At 34.7% G+C, this 19,680-nt stretch overlaps 1 protein-coding gene across 1 annotated transcript in view; it reads left to right on the forward strand.

Annotated features, from left to right (window-relative positions):
* LOC105466632 (vascular endothelial growth factor C) overlaps window positions 1-19,680 on the forward strand; it is a 121,747-nt gene that overhangs the window by 76,947 nt on the left and 25,120 nt on the right. Inside the window, exons 2-3 of the mRNA XM_011715697.3 lie at window positions 3,762-3,975; window positions 5,568-5,758. Of these exons, the coding sequence (XP_011713999.2) occupies window positions 3,762-3,975; window positions 5,568-5,758 (405 nt within the window). The remainder of the gene's footprint in view (window positions 1-3,761; window positions 3,976-5,567; window positions 5,759-19,680) is intronic.

Below are 19,680 nucleotides of genomic sequence, written 5' to 3' on the forward strand. Positions count from 1 at the left end.
AATGTGGCCTCCCAAATGCTCAGGTATGACTACTTTAAACATTTTGTTTTGGTTACAAAAAGTTACATATGTTCATTTAAAATTTAAAATACAGAAATATATAAAGAAGAATATGATTACCATAATCCTGTAATTCAGAGAAGATAAACGTTTTTTGTGTTGCATATCTTTTACTCTTAACACTATTTGCACACACATATGCAATCTATATATAAATTTTATTTTGTGAAAAGATTATATTTTAAATATATATATGATCCTTCTGTGGGTATGTAGTATATAAATTGTGTATCCTACTTTGTCATAGAATATATCATGAACCTCTTTTCATATCTAAGTTATACTTCTATATCAACATCTTATAGTTTTATTACATTCCTTTCTGTGCTAGTTTCTGTTTTTACTATAAATTATCTCATCAATTCTTTATTATTGTCTCTATAGGTTGCTTTTTTTTTGAGATGGAGTCTCACTCTATTTCCCAGGCTGGAGTGCAGTGGCATGATCTCGGTTCACCACAACCTCTGCCTCTGGGATTCAAGTGATTCTCCTGCCTCAGCCTCCTGAATAGCTGGGATTACAGACATGCGCCACCATGCCCAGCTAATTTTTGTATTTTTAGCAGAGACAGGGTTTCACCGCATTGTCCAGGCTGGTCTCAAACTCCTGACTTCCTGATCTGCCTGCCTCGGCCTCCCAAAGTGTTGGGATTACAGGCGTGAGCCACTGTGCCCGATCTGCTAGGTGGCTTTATATATTTGCTATTATATAGACAGCTGCACAATGAATTTATACATATACCTGACAGAATTATATCACTTCTGTTGGATAGGAAATTTTATTCCAAAGTGAATTGGCTATCTAAATGGAGCATATATTAGAGGTCTTTCAACCTGCAGTACCATATTTTCCTTGAAGAGATGTTCAAATTTATACTCCCACCAGGATTGAAAAGAATTATAGTTTCCTTCACTTTTGCCATCATACAATATGTATTATTTATATTCCTTCTTTGTTAATATTCAGTTCAAGTTCTTTGTCCATCTTTCTGTTGAAACACCAGTTCATATTTTCATTAGTGTATTCATGCAATATTTTAATAATATTAGTCCATTTTCATCTATTATGTATATTGCAAATAATTTCCTACTTTGTCTTTTAATTTGTTTGCAGTGTTTTCTGCCATACAAATATTTTCATTTTATTTTATATTCACTTTAAAAAGGCCTTTTTCAGCCTAAGAGTATAAATATAATCACTTTTCTACTGTTTTTTTCATTTTTTAATATTGTATTTTCTCTATTGTGAATGTTATGCTTATGTTTTTCTCCAGTTGATCTTTGAGGAACAGTGTTTTTTTTTTAATAAATATAAATATTGTTATAGTTATTTCTCATTTTGAACTTTTACAATACTAATTTGTTTGCCTTAAAACTTCAAATAATACTTAATTGAAAGTCTCTGTCTACCATCATCCCTTTCTTAACAGTTTGGTGAATATCTGATGTGCTCAGTCTAGGTCACAACCTGTCTTTAATCCCAGCTGACTTGTAGTGGAGAGTTCCAGGAACCTTCCAATCACACGCAGGTCCCTATTGCTCCTTTTCTTCAAGGGCTATTCAACAAGCAGACAAAAATAAACTTATCTGTTATGTTTTACTGCAGGTAACAGTGACCACAGATACACCTGTACACTGTTTTCTTTTTTTCCCCCAACATTATTGAGGTGTGACTGACAAATAAAAATGGCATATATTTAAGGTATATGATGTGATATTTTGCTGTACATATACATTGTGAAATGATTATAATAATCAGGTTAACACATCCATCACCTCACGTATTGTGTGGTTTTTATAATCACTTTTATAAATGTTCTCTTCAGTAGTAACCTTTTTCAATTCTGAAACACTTTTGATTTTTGAATTTTGTGTCATAAGAGATTTTTTTGGCAAACATTTTATAAACGTTTAATTGGGAAACTGTGAGAGGATGTTTTGTAACTTTCATTTAAACTAAGACCTCCTCTCCACCTCCACCCTTCCTGTATTCAGTAGATTTTCTATGGTTGTGTGGTATATCAGGAATCATCCCATATACTTCAGAAAGTAATGGATTAATATAAATATTTTTCTAATATAGACCTATAGAGATTACGTGATATACTCAAATCACACCATAAATGGTAGTGAAATTGTAAACCCAACATTCACAGCCAACTTCATTATCTAATAGGGAGCAGCACATTTCATATTCATAACTGACTTGTTTTTAGGAGGCTCTGTTATAATGAGATTAGAAAATGAAATTAGATTATGTTCTCAATATATAGTACAAAAAACACTTACATAGAATAACTTGGATTATTAAAAATAGAAGTGAAAAATGCCTTTCAGATTAAATAGGATTTCAATTTTAAGGCAAATACGTTCATTTTGTGCTTCAAAAATTAGATAGGAAAACTGTAATTTGTTAAAATGTAAGTTCTTGATCCATCCAAGAAACCATGGAGAGGTGGGGGACAGTTACCTGCATTTCTGACAGTTCGTTCATTGACTCTTATTCCCACTAAACTTTGAGAACCAATGTCCAAAGTATTTACTTATACATTTATATTTAAAAGCTGGGATAATCATGACAATATAAAATAAACAATTGATGTTGTATTTTATTTGGCAGATAGATAAAGCTATACAAGTTTCCTTTTTCCTAATTCTAAAGTGTAATTTAGAAAAAAAAAATTGTATTTATTTCGTAGATATGGTAACTACTAAAATATAATTTGGAATATTCTACTTAAATGAGTACACTTATATATGCAGTTGGCCGTCAAAAAGAATATTTAGTTTTCTCTGAACTATTTCATTTCTTTGAAGGTGGTATTAATTTTTTTTTTTTTTTTTTTTGAGACGGAGTCTCGCTCTGTCGCCCAGGCTGGAGTGAGTGGCGCGATCTCGGCTCACTGCAAGCTCCGCCTCCCGGGTTCCCGCCATTCTCCTGCCTCAGCCTCCCAAGTAGCTGGGACTACAGGCGCCCGCCACCGCGCCCGGCCAATTTTTTGTATTTTTAGTAGAGACGGGGTTTCGCCGTGTTAGCCAGGATGGTCTTGATCTCCTGACCTCGTGATCCATCCACCTCGGTCTCCCAAAGTGCTGGGATTACAGGCGTGAGCCACCGCGCCCGGCGGTGGTATTAATCTTAATCATACAATTTTCTCTGAAATATTGAGAGATTCTGCCAAAATATAAATCTTACTGTGACATTGTTGTTGAAATTCCTTTCTTCATGTGATTATTTGTTCTAAAATAGCTCCCATGAAAGTAAAATTCCTACTGTCAAGCATCCTGCTTAATTATATTGTATTGTTGCTGTAACTAAAAATAAAGCAAAGCATTAGGGCGGATTTCAGTGTAATTTTATCTGTTTAGGAGGGTGATACAAATGAATACATTTTCAAACATACAAATTGACCAATTTAAAAAGCTATGAAGAAAACAAATAAGCTACTTTAAAATTATTTTAAAATTATATCACAAAATTTTTTCCTAACAACAAAATATGTATTTTTAATTGTTTTTGTTCATACAAATTAAAATATAAATATAATTTTACTAAGGAAAGTGAAGTAATTTAGGAGTAATTAATAATATTTTTGTTAGGGAACAGAGCATAGATAATATTAAACCTAACCGTTTTAAAGTACATTTGTTTCTAAATCCCTTAAGCTGGTAAGTCATTGATCTTGCATTTTTCTTTGACAGGCTTTTGCAAGCAAAGATCTGGAGGAGCAGTTACGGTCTGTGTCCAGTGTAGATGAACTCATGACTGTACTCTACCCAGAATATTGGAAAATGTACAAGTGTCAGCTAAGCAAAGGAGGCTGGCAACAAAACAGAGAACAGGCCAACCTCAACTCAAGGACAGAAGAGACTATAAAATTCGCCGCAGCACATTATAATGCAGAGATCTTAAAAAGTAAGTATGGGAAATAAAATATATAGTAAGCCTTATATATCAAACGAGTGGAAGTTGCCAGCCTGGTTCTTTAATTTCAATGTTTGTATCACCAAATACACCTTTAGGGCGGAAAGCAAATAGAAAATAATTACTTCAAAATATAACATTTTGTGATTTCACTTTGAGTATTAAGATGATTTCTTAAAATACAAGATAGAAAGGTCCATGCATAACAACACACATTAATTTTTTCAGGCCATAGCCATTGGAAAATTTTTAAAACAGATAGCTATATTTTTACACACTGTATATGTTTATTAACGTAAACATTCTTTATCTTATCATATAATTATATCTTAATTTCCAATCTGATTTGGATTGAGAAATGCTTCATTTGAAATCACCTTTTCAGATGCCACTTGTTGCCTTGCTGCTTCATAGATAACTGGCTCAGAGTGGGACTTAAGCTGATGAGGTATCTAGCATAAAGCTTCACAGAAAATGATCATGTTGCATAAAATGTCATAGCATCAATTGGTAGGGTAGGACTGGGCACAGAGGCTCATGTCTGTAATCCGAGCCGTTGGGGAGGCTGAAGTGGGAGGATTGCTTGAAGCCAGAGTCAGAGACCAGCCTGAACAACACAGCAAGACCTCATCTCTATTTAAAAAAAAAAAAAAAAATTAAAAAAAATTTTTAAAAAGGTGGTGGAGTAATTTAAAAACCTACTTGCCTTCAGTTGGTAGCTCTTAATCACTATAAAAGTTTGATATTGAAAAGTATTTTGAGAACAAAGGCAAACAAAATGGCTTCATGGTTGTATAACCAATAGTTTATGTCCTTTTCCAAAAATTCTATTTTAGGGGAAATATGGGAGAAATAAACTAGTATACTTAGGAAATACATCATTTGTAATGCAGAATTCAAAAAGTCAACAGTATTATAGGTGAGCTACTAACTCATCAGAAACAAAATTCCAGAGGAGAGCTAAAAGGGAGAGGAAACATTGACTTTGCTGAAGAAAGTTCAGAATGAGTCCCAGTTGGTGGAAAATAGCCTTGCATTTCACTGCGATGCAGCTGCGGCCATGACATTACTCAAGGTTGCCAAACAGTCTGCCTGAAAAGGATTTTTGACTTGAATCTAAAACCATAGCTGTTTTCTCATATGCAACTCAGTTTTAAAGAAAAATAAAATTATATTTATATTTGCATTGAGAGCACATAAATGGTCACACTATAGAGAATGAACATGACTCTCTCCGCACATCTTATAAACTTTCATATATTAAATTACCATTTGCCTAGGAAACAAAAACCAAACATTAGTGTTGTGGGATACTGATGTACTTTTAATAAAGCATAATGCTAATTTTGCTCATTGCCTGGCTATAGAAATGAGCTTAAGAAAATATTCTTAGCTTGTCTTTTCAATGTTGTATCATATTCTTATTCACAAGTCAATTTAGGATCCCATCAGCTGTCTCTTTAGTTATATATTGAACTTAAATGTTAAAATCTGAAATCGAATGTGAGGGACTTGCAGCTGCTGTGGACTTTTTTATCTTGGTGGTTTCCATAAAACTTACTGATTTCCCTATGACTTGACAGGTATTGATAATGAGTGGAGAAAGACTCAATGCATGCCACGGGAGGTGTGTATAGATGTGGGGAAGGAGTTTGGAGTCGCAACAAACACCTTCTTTAAACCTCCATGTGTGTCCGTCTACAGATGTGGGGGTTGCTGCAACAGTGAGGGGCTACAGTGCATGAACACCAGCACGAGCTACCTCAGCAAGACGGTGGGTATTGCCCATTCCTGCTACCCGTGACAGCCCCTTCAATCAGAACCTTTCACTTTAGGGATGATGTGCTTAAACTTCTGGTTGCTTTAAAGTAACTTGGTTCAACTCAGGGTCTCCTATATTTTCTTTGGGGGAATGAAGTCAATTTTTTAGTATTTTGTGTTTTTGACAATACAATGTCACAAAGAAAGTAATTGATGCTTTATTGCTTGGCAAACTCTTCACATAATGGAGTCAAAGCCTCACGAAGAAAACAATAAATATGCAATGTATGTGTGTACATGTATGTATGTGTGTGTGTGTTGATCTTTAAGAATAAACATTTTCATTTGGCAATAAAATACTTTTAAATGGGTAAGTTTTCGGATGGTGGAGATAACAGTGCAAAGTATGCATTCAAAGTGTAAAATTAAATGCGTGTGTTCTGTGAAACAGTGGTATAGTATTGAAATAAGCCATCTCACTGAACAAATTGATTGTCTTCCTGACGAAAGCAAAGGAAATAACTCTGACACCAGATCTCAGATGTTTTGAATAAACTGGGAAGTTTATCTCATTAAATGGTAAGCTTCTGATAACCAGGAAATGTCTCTTAAGGTTGGCTTTGGATCAGGGATTTTCAGAACAGACACATAAACCCACTTTGTGGGTCTTATGTGGTAGAGGAGGCTGGCTGTGGAACACGCGTATGTGCTGGCGATAACCGTGAGAGTGTTGTTTGAAATCGTGTGCACCTCTGGCCTCTGCACAGAAATGTTTGGAGAAATCCAGTCCTGTGGGTTGGGCTGAAGCAAACTTTTCCCGAAAGACAAAACTGTGGTTGTCCTAATGGCCTTTCTAAGCTGTTTTTCAAGTTAGACTCACACACGTAAATCTGGCTAAATTCAGAACTGTTCTTTGACCTGGAGAATGAAAAATGAAATTGTTTGAAAGATGTGGTGTTATATTTGATTTTATGATGTGGTATGACAGAAAATTAACATTTTAATTTTATGCAAGCTTAAGCTGATCTACATGGTTTTCACTAATAAAACCTACTCTTATTTCAATATAATATTAATAGAAATCAGAGTTAAGATTACTATCTCAATTCCATGAGCTACGTTTTTTCAGCTAGTTGAATATTTCTATAATTTTTACTGTTATGATCATTTGGCCTCTGAGTTTGGAGACAGTGTCTTATTATACAACCGAAATTAATTGCTTTTTTTTTTTCCAAAAATTGAGTTTCTTTATATTGCTCAGCCACTTGATAAAGAAACAAGCCATTTTAGATTAAGACTTGCAAGAAGACACAAAAAATAAATTATAAAACTAAATTTTCTATTCAGCTTGCCTCTGCCTCAACTCTAAAGGTTAAAAAAATTAAAAGGTGATGCTTTGGGGCCTTCTATCATTTCTATTAGTATCATAGTTAGTTAAGCTTAGCCAGATGAAGTTCATTCTGATTATTTCCTAAAAGCACAGCAAAATAATGTAGGGGTCATTCCAACATGTGTTACCAAGGAAAACAGTATGACTCTAAATATAGTCATGCATTTAGAAACTTTACCAGAAAAATGTACAGTTGTGGGAACATGATAATATTTCAGTGGTGGACAAAATTTTAATATTTTTAATAGACTAATATATAATTGTGCTATGGGGCATAGCAAAAGTTATCCTTAGTTCATTTATCCTCCCTGAATCTTTATCAAACAACAATAAAATAAACAATAAAACATTATAGTTTTGTATTTACTATTCTAAATAAGTTAATACTCCTTTAACAAGTTCTATTGGTATATTCTTGTTTTATCATAACCCTGAAATCAAACAGGATTCTTTAAAATCCTCTAAATTTTAGAACTGCATACTTTAAAATAAATTAAATAGAAATACTTAGGCCAAGCAGATATTCTCTGAAAGGTAATATTCATTTTTAAAACATATTAATAACTAAAATGTTGTTTTTATCTTCAAGCCAAACCCCTTAAGAGGAATTTTGGTATACTGAATCTCTTGACAAAAATATCATTTTCTTTTAAAGTTAGAGAAAATAAATATGGATGATTTAGGAATTGAAATATACAATTTTTAGAATGCTATTAATTTATATTTTAAAATAATCCAGTTAAGCAATATGATGTATTCTAGATTATATTCCTAATATGGTATTTGATTTAAATCAAATAGTAAACCAAGATGCTTTGGATACTCTTTCCAACTAAGGACATAGCCTTCTCTCTGCTCTTCCTCTTTCCTCTTCCTTTCTTCAAAATCTTTTCTATAAATTACTTTCAAGCATATTTTTTAAAAACATAGATCCAAATGTATGGCTTGGCATGGTGGCTCATGCCTGTGGTCTCAGCTGCTGAGGCAGCAGAGGGAGGAGGATTGCTTGAGCCCGGGAGTTCAGGGCTGCAGTGAGTTACGATTGTACCACTGCACTCCCAGCCTGGTTGACAGAGCATGACCCTGTTTCAAATACACAAAAAAAAACCCCACAGATCTGATGTCAGTCTCCAGCATGAAGGCCTTTCAGTGATTTCTCTTTGCTCATAAAATAATACAAAAATCTTTTTTAAAGGTTTTATTTCTTGATATATCATAGTTATACATATTTTGGGGTCATGTGTGATGTGTTGATACCTGTACAAAATGTGTAATGATCAAGTCAGGGTAATTGGGATATCCATCATCTCAAACATTGATCTTTTCTTTCTGTTGAGAAGTCTACAATTCTTCTCTTGCAGCTTTTTAAAAAATATACTATATATTGCTGTTCACTACAATTTTCCTGATGTACTGTTGAATACTAAAACTTATTCCTGCTATTTAACTGTGCTTTTGTACCCCTTAACCATCCTCTCTCCATCCTCCCTACTCTTCCCCTTCCCAGCCTCTGATAATCAGTATTCTTCTCTCTACCTCCATGAGATCCACTCGTTTAGCTCCCACATAAATGAGAACATGCGGGATTTTAAAGACCCCATCTTTATTACAACCTGCAATCTCTACCCTATAGCCCCTCTTCAGCATCATCTAATGTAATGATTCTTGATCCTGTGCTTCCAGTGCTCTAGGCTTTCTCCAATTCCTGGGCATCATCGTGTTTCCTCTGCTCCTGGGCCTTGGCACACACACCATTAAGTTAACCTGGCCTTCTTGTCTCCTCTTTCCTGAGGTGCTAGTTCTTCAGATCTCAACTTGGGTGTCCAGTGGCTTCCGCAAGGCCTCAGGCAAGACTTTCTGACCTATTTAGATTAGACCCAATATTTGTAGTAAATGCTTTATAGTTTCCCGTACTTTTAAAATGGTATTTATTACGGCCTGTAATCGCATAGTTTATAATTATGTAGTCGTTATTACATGATTAATGTCTCCCTCCTCTACAAAGGCAAAAACAGGTCTGTTCACTACTTATCCAGTGCCTGCCACAGAATCAGTGCACAAATCTCTTTTAGTACCACATAAAACCTGTGGACCCTTTCATGAGAACAAATGAAAATATAGACATATCCACAGCATTTTCCCCCACAGTTTTGGGGTGTTGATTCCCTGACCCCTAGCATTTTCCCTTTAAACCAGGCTTTAAAACTGCTGCCTTGAAGATGAATAATAATAAAATAGCTGATTAACACACTTGTATAATTTTCAGATAATGAGTCTTTTTGCCAAACAAAAGTTTATGCTATCAATTTAGCTTCATCTTTTAAAAAATATCTGTTTCTGGAGAGGAACAGAAAAGATAACTATTGGGTACTGGGCTTAGTTCCTGGGTGATGAAATAATCTATGCAACATCCCCCCATGACATGAGTTTACTTGTGTAACAAACCTTCACATGTACCCTCAAACCTAAAATAAAAGTTTATATATACATAGACATATGTATATGTATATACAAATATACATACATATATCTTTTCTCCCTTATCTGTAAAAGAAACATATATAGTAATATAGTAACATATATTATTATATACTATAATATATAATAACATATATAATTATATATTACAGTATATTATATATTATATATTATATATATGTAATATATATACATACATATATAATATATGTAATATTATATATACATACATATATATGTAATATATACATACATATATAACATATATGTATATATACATACATATAATATAATATATAATTATATATTACAGTATATTATATAATATATAGTATATATAGTTATATAGTATATAATATAATTATATAGTATATAATATAATATATAACATATAATTATATATTATAATAAATATATAATACTATATATTATATAATTATACATATAATTATATATAAATATATAATATAATATATATTATATATTACTATACATAGTATATATAGTATATATAATATATAATATATATTATAGTATACATAATATATCATTATATATAATAATAAATATGTATTACTATATATCTGTTTCTTTTACAGATAAGGGAGAAAATTCTTCTTTATTCTCTCATTCATTAGTTAATATGAGCAAAAGCCAACACTACATTTTTCTTACTATTGGTCGACCAAATAAATGCATAATTTACCTGTGGGCCAAATAGATACCTAAGCATACCTTAGGTAAAATGTAAACTTGGAAAACAGAAAATCAGTATATTGTTAGTAAGCAAAGTAAGTAAATTTAGTCTTCCATTAACCATTAGTGGTTTTTCTGCGACCATTGCATATTCATTATCTGCGTTGGTCTAATTAGGTGTCACATTCACCCAATGGGTATTGGAGTGAAAGTATTTATTCAGGAGGAGGTGTGTATGCTCAGTAGCATAAAAATTACTCTATCAAGAGGGAGGTGTTGGAGAGGTTTAGGCTTTAGAAATTGCAAGGCTTGGCTGGGCCCGGTGGCTTACACCTGTAATCCTCGCACTTTAGGATGCCAAGACAGGCAGTTCTCTTGAACTTGGGAAATGGAGACCAGCCTGGGCAACATAGTGAAACCCTGTCACTCCAAATAAGTATAAAAATTAGCTAGGCCTGGTGTTGTGCACCTGTAATCCCAGCTACTCGGGAGGTGGCTGAGGTGGGAGGATTGGTGGAGCCTGGACGGCAGAGGCTGCAGTGAGTAGAGATCGCACCACTGCACTCCAGCCTGGGTGACAGAACCAGACCCTGCCTCAAATTAAAATAAAATAAATAAAATAAAATAAAATAGCAAGGGGCCAGGGGTAAGATGAGCATTTAGTGTTAAATGTAAGCTGCATATAGATGAAATAATTTTACCCAGTATACTCAGTACTTAAACGTCAAATATTTGCTATAAGAAAATTGTCTACTTTAGATCACATGGAATCATTTCTTGCTGTATTTCATCTCTTTCACCTCCCAGCTTTGCAGAATTTAGGCTTATTTTTATAATAATTTATAATGTTGATATGCATTTTCTCAGCTTCTTCCCCATCATCTGCTTGTGTGAAAAATCAGAATTTGCCTATGAAATTTCTGAAGTTTTTCTGCTTTTTGTCATTGGTTGATTTTTTTTTTTAGTTTTTTTCTATCCTTTTGGTAGGCTATATACTTGCAATAATCACAATATTTATACATTCTGATCTGTAATCAGTCATATTTTAAAATTTATGTAGCAATAATTTTTATTGTGTCATTTTAATTTTTTAAAGATTTGAGGATTTTGAGAATTAAAAATGTGTAGTTCATCAAAACTATGCTATTTCTCCTGAGAATTCTGACCTAAGACACCTTCTCTCCAGACTGTAACTCTCCTTGTGTTTTCTCATCTAATTTTTTTTTTTTTTTTTACTTTTCCCCAAAACTTTCCCTCCATTTCAGGCTTCTCTGCTGATTTCTCCACTGTCCACTCAACCTTGTGCCTTGGCTTTCCCTCAGACCGGTCGGTCTGTCTCACTTAACAGTTACAACCTGTTCCCCACCACCTTGTACAAATAAGCAAGTAAGTGAATCCTCTTCTTTTTCCAGTATTCTCGGTCTTAGTAAATGACATCATCATTCAGCCAGTTGGTCAAGCCAAGTTATTCTCCCTTTCACCAAAACTAATTGCTATTCGATCTACCTTGCAAACATCTCTAGGACCCATCCAGTGTCTCCGTGCTGCTAATCCCACTCTGATCTAGGCCACATTTACCCCTCACCTAGACCACTCCTCTTGGACAAGCCTAATAACTGGCCTCCTACCTCCATTCTTCCTTTCCTCCAATCCATTTGCCACTTTTTAGCAGTGATTTTTTTTTTCCTTTTTTTTTTTTAATTATTTTTTATTATTATACTTTAAGTTCTAGGGTACATATGCATAACGTGCAGGTTTGTTACATATGTATACTTGTGCCATGTTGCTGTGCTGCACCCATCAACTTGTCAGCACCCATCAACTCGTCATTTACATCAGGTATAACTCCCAGTGCAATCCCTCCCCCCTCCCCCCTTCCCATGATAGGCCCCGGTGTGTGATGTTCCCCTTCCCGAGTCCAAGTGATCTCATTGTTCAGTTCCCACCTATTTTTTTTTCTTACCGCTAGGTCAGATACTGCTAAAAACTCCTCGATAACATTGCCTTATTGGGATGGAGCCAGCATTCAACTAGTGTTGTGATAAGCTTGTCTTTTCTGATTGGGTTGCTCAGGCCAGCATCTGGTCAGATTGATTGGTACAAATGTTCTAAGTTGTTAGTGTTTTGAATGAAACTCTTAAAATCCCTTAAACTTAATTTCCTGGGCCCTCAGTGATCTGGATGCTACTTAAATGTCCAGCCTCAAATGTCAATGCTTTTCCCCGCAAAAACTACTTACCACTAAGACCCAAATTCTTTTCACTTTTGGGGTTATGTCAATATCTGTCACCTCCAGCATTGTAATGCTGTACTCTGTGTTTGAAACATCTCCCTACACTTGATCCCATATCTCAATGTATCTAGTTAATTTCTACTCATCCTTAGGCCTAAACGTAAATGTAACTTCCAGGACATTCTGTCATGTGCTTCCACAGCATCCATCGTTGCTGTTACTTCCAGAACACTCTGTCGTGTGCTTCCACGGTATCCATTGTTGCTGTCTCTTAGCATCGTTACCCTGTCTCTCAGATTGTTTTATCTTTGTTTTATTCCCTAGGTGGTTTTTTTTTTTGTTTTCTGGTTTTGTTTTTTTTTTCTTTAGATGGAGTCTCACTCTTGTCGCCCAGGCTGGAGTGCAGTGGCACGATCTCTGCTCACTGCAACCTCTGCCTCCTGGGTTCAAGTGATTCTCTTGCCTCAGCCCTCAAATAGCTGGGATTACAGGTATGCACCACCACACCTGGCTAGTTCTTTGTATTTGTAGTAGAGATGGGGTTTCACCATGTTAGCCAGGCTGGTCTAGAACTCCTGACCTCAGGTGATCCGCCCACCTCTGCCTCCCAAAGTGCTGGGATTACAGGTGTGAGCCACTGCACCCAGCCTTATTCCATAGGTTGTAGACTCCATGAAAGCAAAGATTGTGTTTGCTTATTACACTGAACAATAGCACACTAGTTGGCACATAGCAAACACTTAGAAGTGAATAAAATGAATAGGTGAATAAAAAGAAACAAATTTGGGGTCAAAGGTCAAATTTTGAATATACTGATTTGAAAGAGCCTGAATGGTGAATAGTGTTTAGGTGGAGATACCAGAAGTTTTGATGTATAATTCTAAAATTTTAGAAGAAGGATTGGGTCTTTAAATATAGATTTGGGAGGAAGCATCATTCTGATAAATGTCATTTAAAGCCTGGTGTGCTTATTAATTCTTAGGGCATTCATGTGTCAGAAGAGAAGAGCAAACATCAGTACCAAGGGAAAGTTAACATTCATCATTGACTGTGCCCTGCATTTCCCTCGCTGTATTTGTATTATCATGCCCTTTTCCTGTCCAAAGGATTCACTTATATTTTTGTTTATAGTGTAAGGGATAATTTTTTTTTTTTTTTTTTTTTTGAGATGGAATCTTGCTCTTGTCACCCAGGCTAGAGTGTAATGGCGTGATCTTGGCTTACTGCAACTTCCACCTCCTGGGTTCAAGCGATTCTCCTGCCTCGGCCTCCCAAGTAGCTGTGATTACAGGCACCCACCACCATGCCCAGATAATTTTGTATTTTAATAGAGATAGAATTTCACCATGTTGGACAGGCTGGTCACAAACTCCTAACCTCAAGTGATCCACTCATCTCGGCCACCCAATGTGCTGGGATTACAGGCGTGAGCCACTGCACCTGGCAAATAGTTTTAATTTAAATTCAGTTAGGCAAGTGCATACTGTACACCCATTATGTGGTGCTTCATACTAGGTACTAAAAGCATACTATGCATGAAGTGTAGGTGTATAATGATGTATAGATCTTGCCCTAATAGAGCTAACAAATTAGCAAAGGAAATCAACATTTATCAAGTAATTAAAAGTAGTTTAAGTGTTGTGCAAGAAAAGTACAAAGGCTTATGGAAATGCATATCCGGGATGTTTACAAACCAAGGGAGGTCGAGGCCTAAAATTTCTGAAAGCAAGAAGGCAGTGTTCCCACATAGTTACTAATATTCCAAGTTCTGCAAACATGTACTTAAGTAGAACCTTTTCCTGAGTTTATTCAATTTATTGCATTATCAATGTAATATGAATGGGAGTGTGTGATGATTTCCTTCAAATATAAAAGGAAATTTCTTATTGCTATATATTCTTAAGGTTAAAAAAAAAAAGAATTTTCATTTTGTTAAAAGAGTTCCAGGCACATTTTGTAGCAAAGTCACCAATTGGAATGATATAAATTGTAAGGACAGTGTACCTTAGGTAATGGTAAACTCATGTTTTTTTATAGATACTTCATAGAAATGTTTTTTCTTTTTATGGGGCTCAGTGAAGGGGAGGTTATCAGAGTGTGTGAGGAAGCCAGCTGTTCATTGAAAAGTAAAAACATATGCACTGTGCATTCCAAAGTGTACTAATCGATAAAAACTGCTTCAAAGTTCTCCACACAAATATCTAAGTGGCTTTGAAAAGTTAAGTAGATTGGATGTCTTTTCCACCTCTTTCATAAACATACACTTTGAGTATATTTTCTTATGAGAAGTTGTATATTTAAGAGATACAACCAAAAAGTAGAAAATGAATTTTGCAGGGGATAAATTATTTGGTGATGAAAGCAGAGGAAAGTCATCTGCTTTTGAGGCACACATTTGGATTAAAAAGTTACTTGAATATTAGTATTTACCTTATATATTTTACTAAATCTAGGAAAGAATAAAGAAAAACAACTCAATCTCTGGAGTCTCCTTGAAAATGGTGGGGTTAAACCAAGCTCAAGAAACTAGAAGTTCTTTGCTGTGTTCATTAGTGCCAGACTAAAGAAGCCAGTTTAGTTTGGAAGCTAGGTCGCTGTGAGCTAATTCTGATATATAGAGGCAGCATTATTTTAAATTCTACATTGCCATCTTGAAAACAAGCAGCTACTTCATTTTCATTATTTTATAAAGCAATAATATGAGCATGTATATTAGGAAAGACATGCTTGATTATATTTAAGTTGGATGTTTCATAAAATTTTACAACAAAAAATACTTAAACCTAAGTAAAATATGCAACTATATAATGAAATTAGAGGCATTATTTTGCACTGCAGTCAGAGATATTTCTTCCATCAATTAAACAGAATACTGCAGCAGTCTGGAAAATTAATTTATTACATTCCTATGCATTCAGCAAGTGGAACGTGATTTGTATTGTATCTTTAGCAAGTTAATATTTGGCAAGCACAGTTGTTAGAAATCAGGTTTTATCCTGATGTGGAAAAAGAACTCTATACCAGTACCAGTTATCAGAAGTTTCTTTAAGAATAACATTTGCCTTAAGAACATAATTAATGCATCTGTGAAAAACACCTCTTTTTTCCAATCCAAGGTACAATGAGATTCACATATTTTGTTCAGTATTTCTAAAACTCTTCAATTGAGGTTTTTATTTTAATTGTGGTACTGTGTATACTTTTTATGCATAACAATATGTTAAAATTAATTCAGTAACAGATTTAAATCTGTTAGGCTATCTGTTATTCCATATTCTTTCCCAAACCCAATTTAAGTTCCACAGGCCTTTTATAGCTAGCCATGTGGTTGCAATGCTAAGTCAAAATGCTAAGACTTTTTCCCATTTTGGGGGATTATTTCTTTAAATGTTGTGTAGTTTTAAAATCTGATTTCACAGTTATTAATCATATTCTTCAGGGGGTACATATATATGTACTTAATGGACTAAAGTTTAGAATATTTATATTTAAATTAAATATGGTAGTGAGATTTGTTCTGAAGAGAAGCTGGTTATATTTAGGATATAATGGTGTTTTAGAGGAAGGCATTTTTTGTGTCATATTTGTATCCACACAAACATTGCTTAGAATTTAGTACTAAATTATAACTCAAGATCTTCTCAGTAAGGAAGTTCTACCCCTTTTTCTTGAATAGCCTGCAAGATAAGTACAAGTAGGAATTGTTGCTTTACAGCTGTTGTTATGCTGCTGTAAACAACCTATTGTTTCAAAATGTGGCTTTATTTGATGTCCATTCTTGTTGGTGAGAACTGACTATTAAATATTCCTATTAAAGAATGCCAGTAGATTACAACCGGGAACTTCTCAGTTGGAAACACTTTCCATTTCCTCTTGTTTATTATAGTTTTACAGAATATACAGTCAGATGTTTTTTCCAGTTGCCAGCCTTGCTTAATTACTGTTTTTTATATGTCCTTTTGATCTTCTCCAAAACCAGCAGCTGGTATTATATGCCTAAAGTATACATCAGACTCCATAATGAATTGTATTATTACAACTTTTTTTGTGTCCTACATTGGACACAAGTTAATATCATTTATTGTTCCAGAACAATTCACTTTATTTTATAAAACTGTTTTAGAAAAATTATAGTTTTCAAAATATCAAATTATAATAGATTATATCATCAGTTAAATACATCATCAATCAGTATTTACTAAATAAACATACATACTTGGAGTTATTAGCTAGTGCTGAACATAATACATAAAGTTTATGCTCTATGAACTTAAATGTAGAACAGAAAATACTATTATATACACAATAAAGCACAAAATAGTCTGACAATAGTATCATGATTCATGTTTTCTTAAAATAATCTACTTACTGTTTCAAACATTGATATGTTTAGCTAGATCTAAACTCTTTTGAGAGAAAATTCTAGTTACTGTGTTAGTTCAGATCATTATTTAATGGCAAGAACAAATCGCATAAGGGAATTAAACTCCAGTGTTTATGGTAAGCTATTTGGTATTTCAGAAATTCTACCATAGTATCTCTTTCTGTGTATATGTATTTTCTCATTCACCCTCACCATGAGATTTCTTTTTTTTTTTTTTTCCTTTTTTCTTTTTCTTTTTTCTCTTTTTTTGGAGAGGGAGTCCGCCTCTGTTGCCCAGGCTGGAGTGCAGGTGCAGTGGCACAATCTGGGCTCACTGCAACCTCTGCCTCTCAGGTTCAAGAGATTCTCCTGCCTCAGCCTCCCAAGTAGCTGGGATTACAGGCATCTGCCACCCCACCTGGCTAATCTTTGTATTTTTAGTAGAAACGGGGTTTCACCATGTTGGCAAGGCTGGTCTTGAAGTCCTGACCTCAAGTGATCTGCCCACCTCGGCCTCCCAAAGTGCTGGGATTACAGGTGTGAGTCACCACAGCCGGCCCTCACTGTTAGGTTTCTGATCAGCCGCATAGAGGCAAGGTCATTACTGATGACTGTTATCCTGAGATTCTAGCAAGGAGCTTGATATCATGTAGGTACTCAACAAATAGTTATTGAAAACTAAACAAGGAAAAGATTTTAAATAGAAATTTTAAAATTTGGAGTTTCTTTAACAAAAATTTAAATCTTGGCTGATGTGAATGATGATAAAAAACAAGAAGAAGAAGAGGAGGAAGAGAAATCCAAACACTACACTGAAATCACCATTATCATTATCCCTATTTTATAGGTAATGAAATGGAGGCTTGGGGAAGTTGGCTAATTTTTCCAAGTCTCGGAAGTAGTAAATTGAAGATCCAGGACTCTGATTAATGTCTGTTTCTCAAGACTAAGTAAACTCTTGTTTATTCTTACATATTTAGTGGAGTAGGGAAGTTGCCAGTGATTTGAAAAATGATATGTATTTATTTTGGGAGGGGGACATGCGCGTTTATAATACACTTCTAATTATTATTTTGTCAGTTCAAAAATGTATATTTTTGAAGCATATAGTATCTAATTAGGAAAAAATGCTTATGGAAATCCTTAGTAACATAGGGATTAAATATAGCTATGTAAAAATTAACGAAGGGGTCTGTAAACAAGAAAATAGAATTTACTATATTTATTGAAAAGGCAGTCGAAACTGTAATCATTTATACACGATAACAGTAAGTCAATCAATATATACACACGAGACCAGTACAGAAAGAATCTGAAAAATTGAAGAGGCCTCTTTAGTGTGTGACAAGAGCTAGTATAGGTATAATTACATCTTAATACATACCCAGACAGCATACTCCCAGTAGATATTACTAATTTTCCTGAAGTTGATAGATAAATAAAACTCAATTATCAAGACTCTTTCTACTTTTAATATTATCAAAGGTATCTTTCTCTGGACTCTTAAAATTTTTTCACACTGGTGTCAAGTAGCAGGTCAAAATTTGGGGATAGAGGATGTGTTTCAAGAGAAGAAAAAATTTTTTTGACTTTAATTTTTCAGTCTCTGTTCCTTTTGATAAAATTAACTGAATTCAGCCTGCCAATTGCCTCTTAGACACATAAAAGAGAAATGAGACATCAGTTATTAAGATTTTGATTTTTATTCCTTTATTTTATGTTTTGATTTCCTTTATTTCCTTTAAGTAGTTAAATGGCAATACAATTTTTCTCTCCAACTGTACTTCCATTTTATCACTTGTAAAAGTCTTCACCTTAGAGGAAAAGACAGTTCTCTAAACAGTGATTTGGTTTTAGTGCTGTTTTACCTGCCTCCTTATTCTTTTAGTCAGTATATTCAAAAACACATTTCTTGTAGCCTTTGAAAGCATAGAGGCACACTTAGTTTTCCAGGAAGACGCTTTCTTAATGTGAATTAGCTATTCTTCATCTCACCAGAATGTTCTTCAAAGCTGCTGTTCCTGAATTCATGCTTGGTACCCATGGGTGGATCCTGATTTGTGAACATTATCTACCTAGGCGTGGATGAGGTCTCTCCATGATCACTGATACTGCTCACTGCAATCTGTCTACCATTTGGAAAACAGGCTGGGGCAGAATTTGGAAGGGCAGCCATCAGTGGGAGCAGGAATGATGCTACCAAGGGTTAGGGGTGGGAAAACATAAAATCTTCTACAATGGCTGTTAGTTATCTCAAATAGTGCCTTACCTTCACTATCAGGCTCTGTCCTGCCTGGTTTCACTGGAGACAATGCCAAATCCTGCAGTGCTTACTTATTTGTTTATGCATTGCTATAAAGGAATACCCAAGACTGGGTAATTTATAAAGAAAATAGGCTTAATTGGCTTATGGTTCTGCAGGTATAGGAAGCATGACGCTGGCATTTGCTCACCTTCTGGTGATGTCCCAGGAAGCTTGCAATCTTGGTGGAAGGAGGTGCTGGTGTGTCACATGGCCAGAGTGTGAGCAAGAGAGGGAGGGGAGAGGTCCCAGACTCCTTTAAACAACCAGCTCTGGCATGAACTAACAGCAAAATCTCACTTCTTACCAAGGAGATGGTGCTAAGCCATTCATGAGGGATCTGGTCCCATGACCCATTCGTCTCCCGCCAAGTCCCACCTCTAAGATTGGGAATCACATTTCAACATGAGATTTGGAGGAGAAACACATCCAAACCATATCAGATTACAAACACTGTGTGTATAAGCACAATT

Source organism: Macaca nemestrina, chromosome 3 (assembly GCF_043159975.1).
Source record: "Macaca nemestrina isolate mMacNem1 chromosome 3, mMacNem.hap1, whole genome shotgun sequence".
In the NCBI taxonomy this organism is placed as follows: Eukaryota; Metazoa; Chordata; class Mammalia; order Primates; family Cercopithecidae; genus Macaca; species Macaca nemestrina.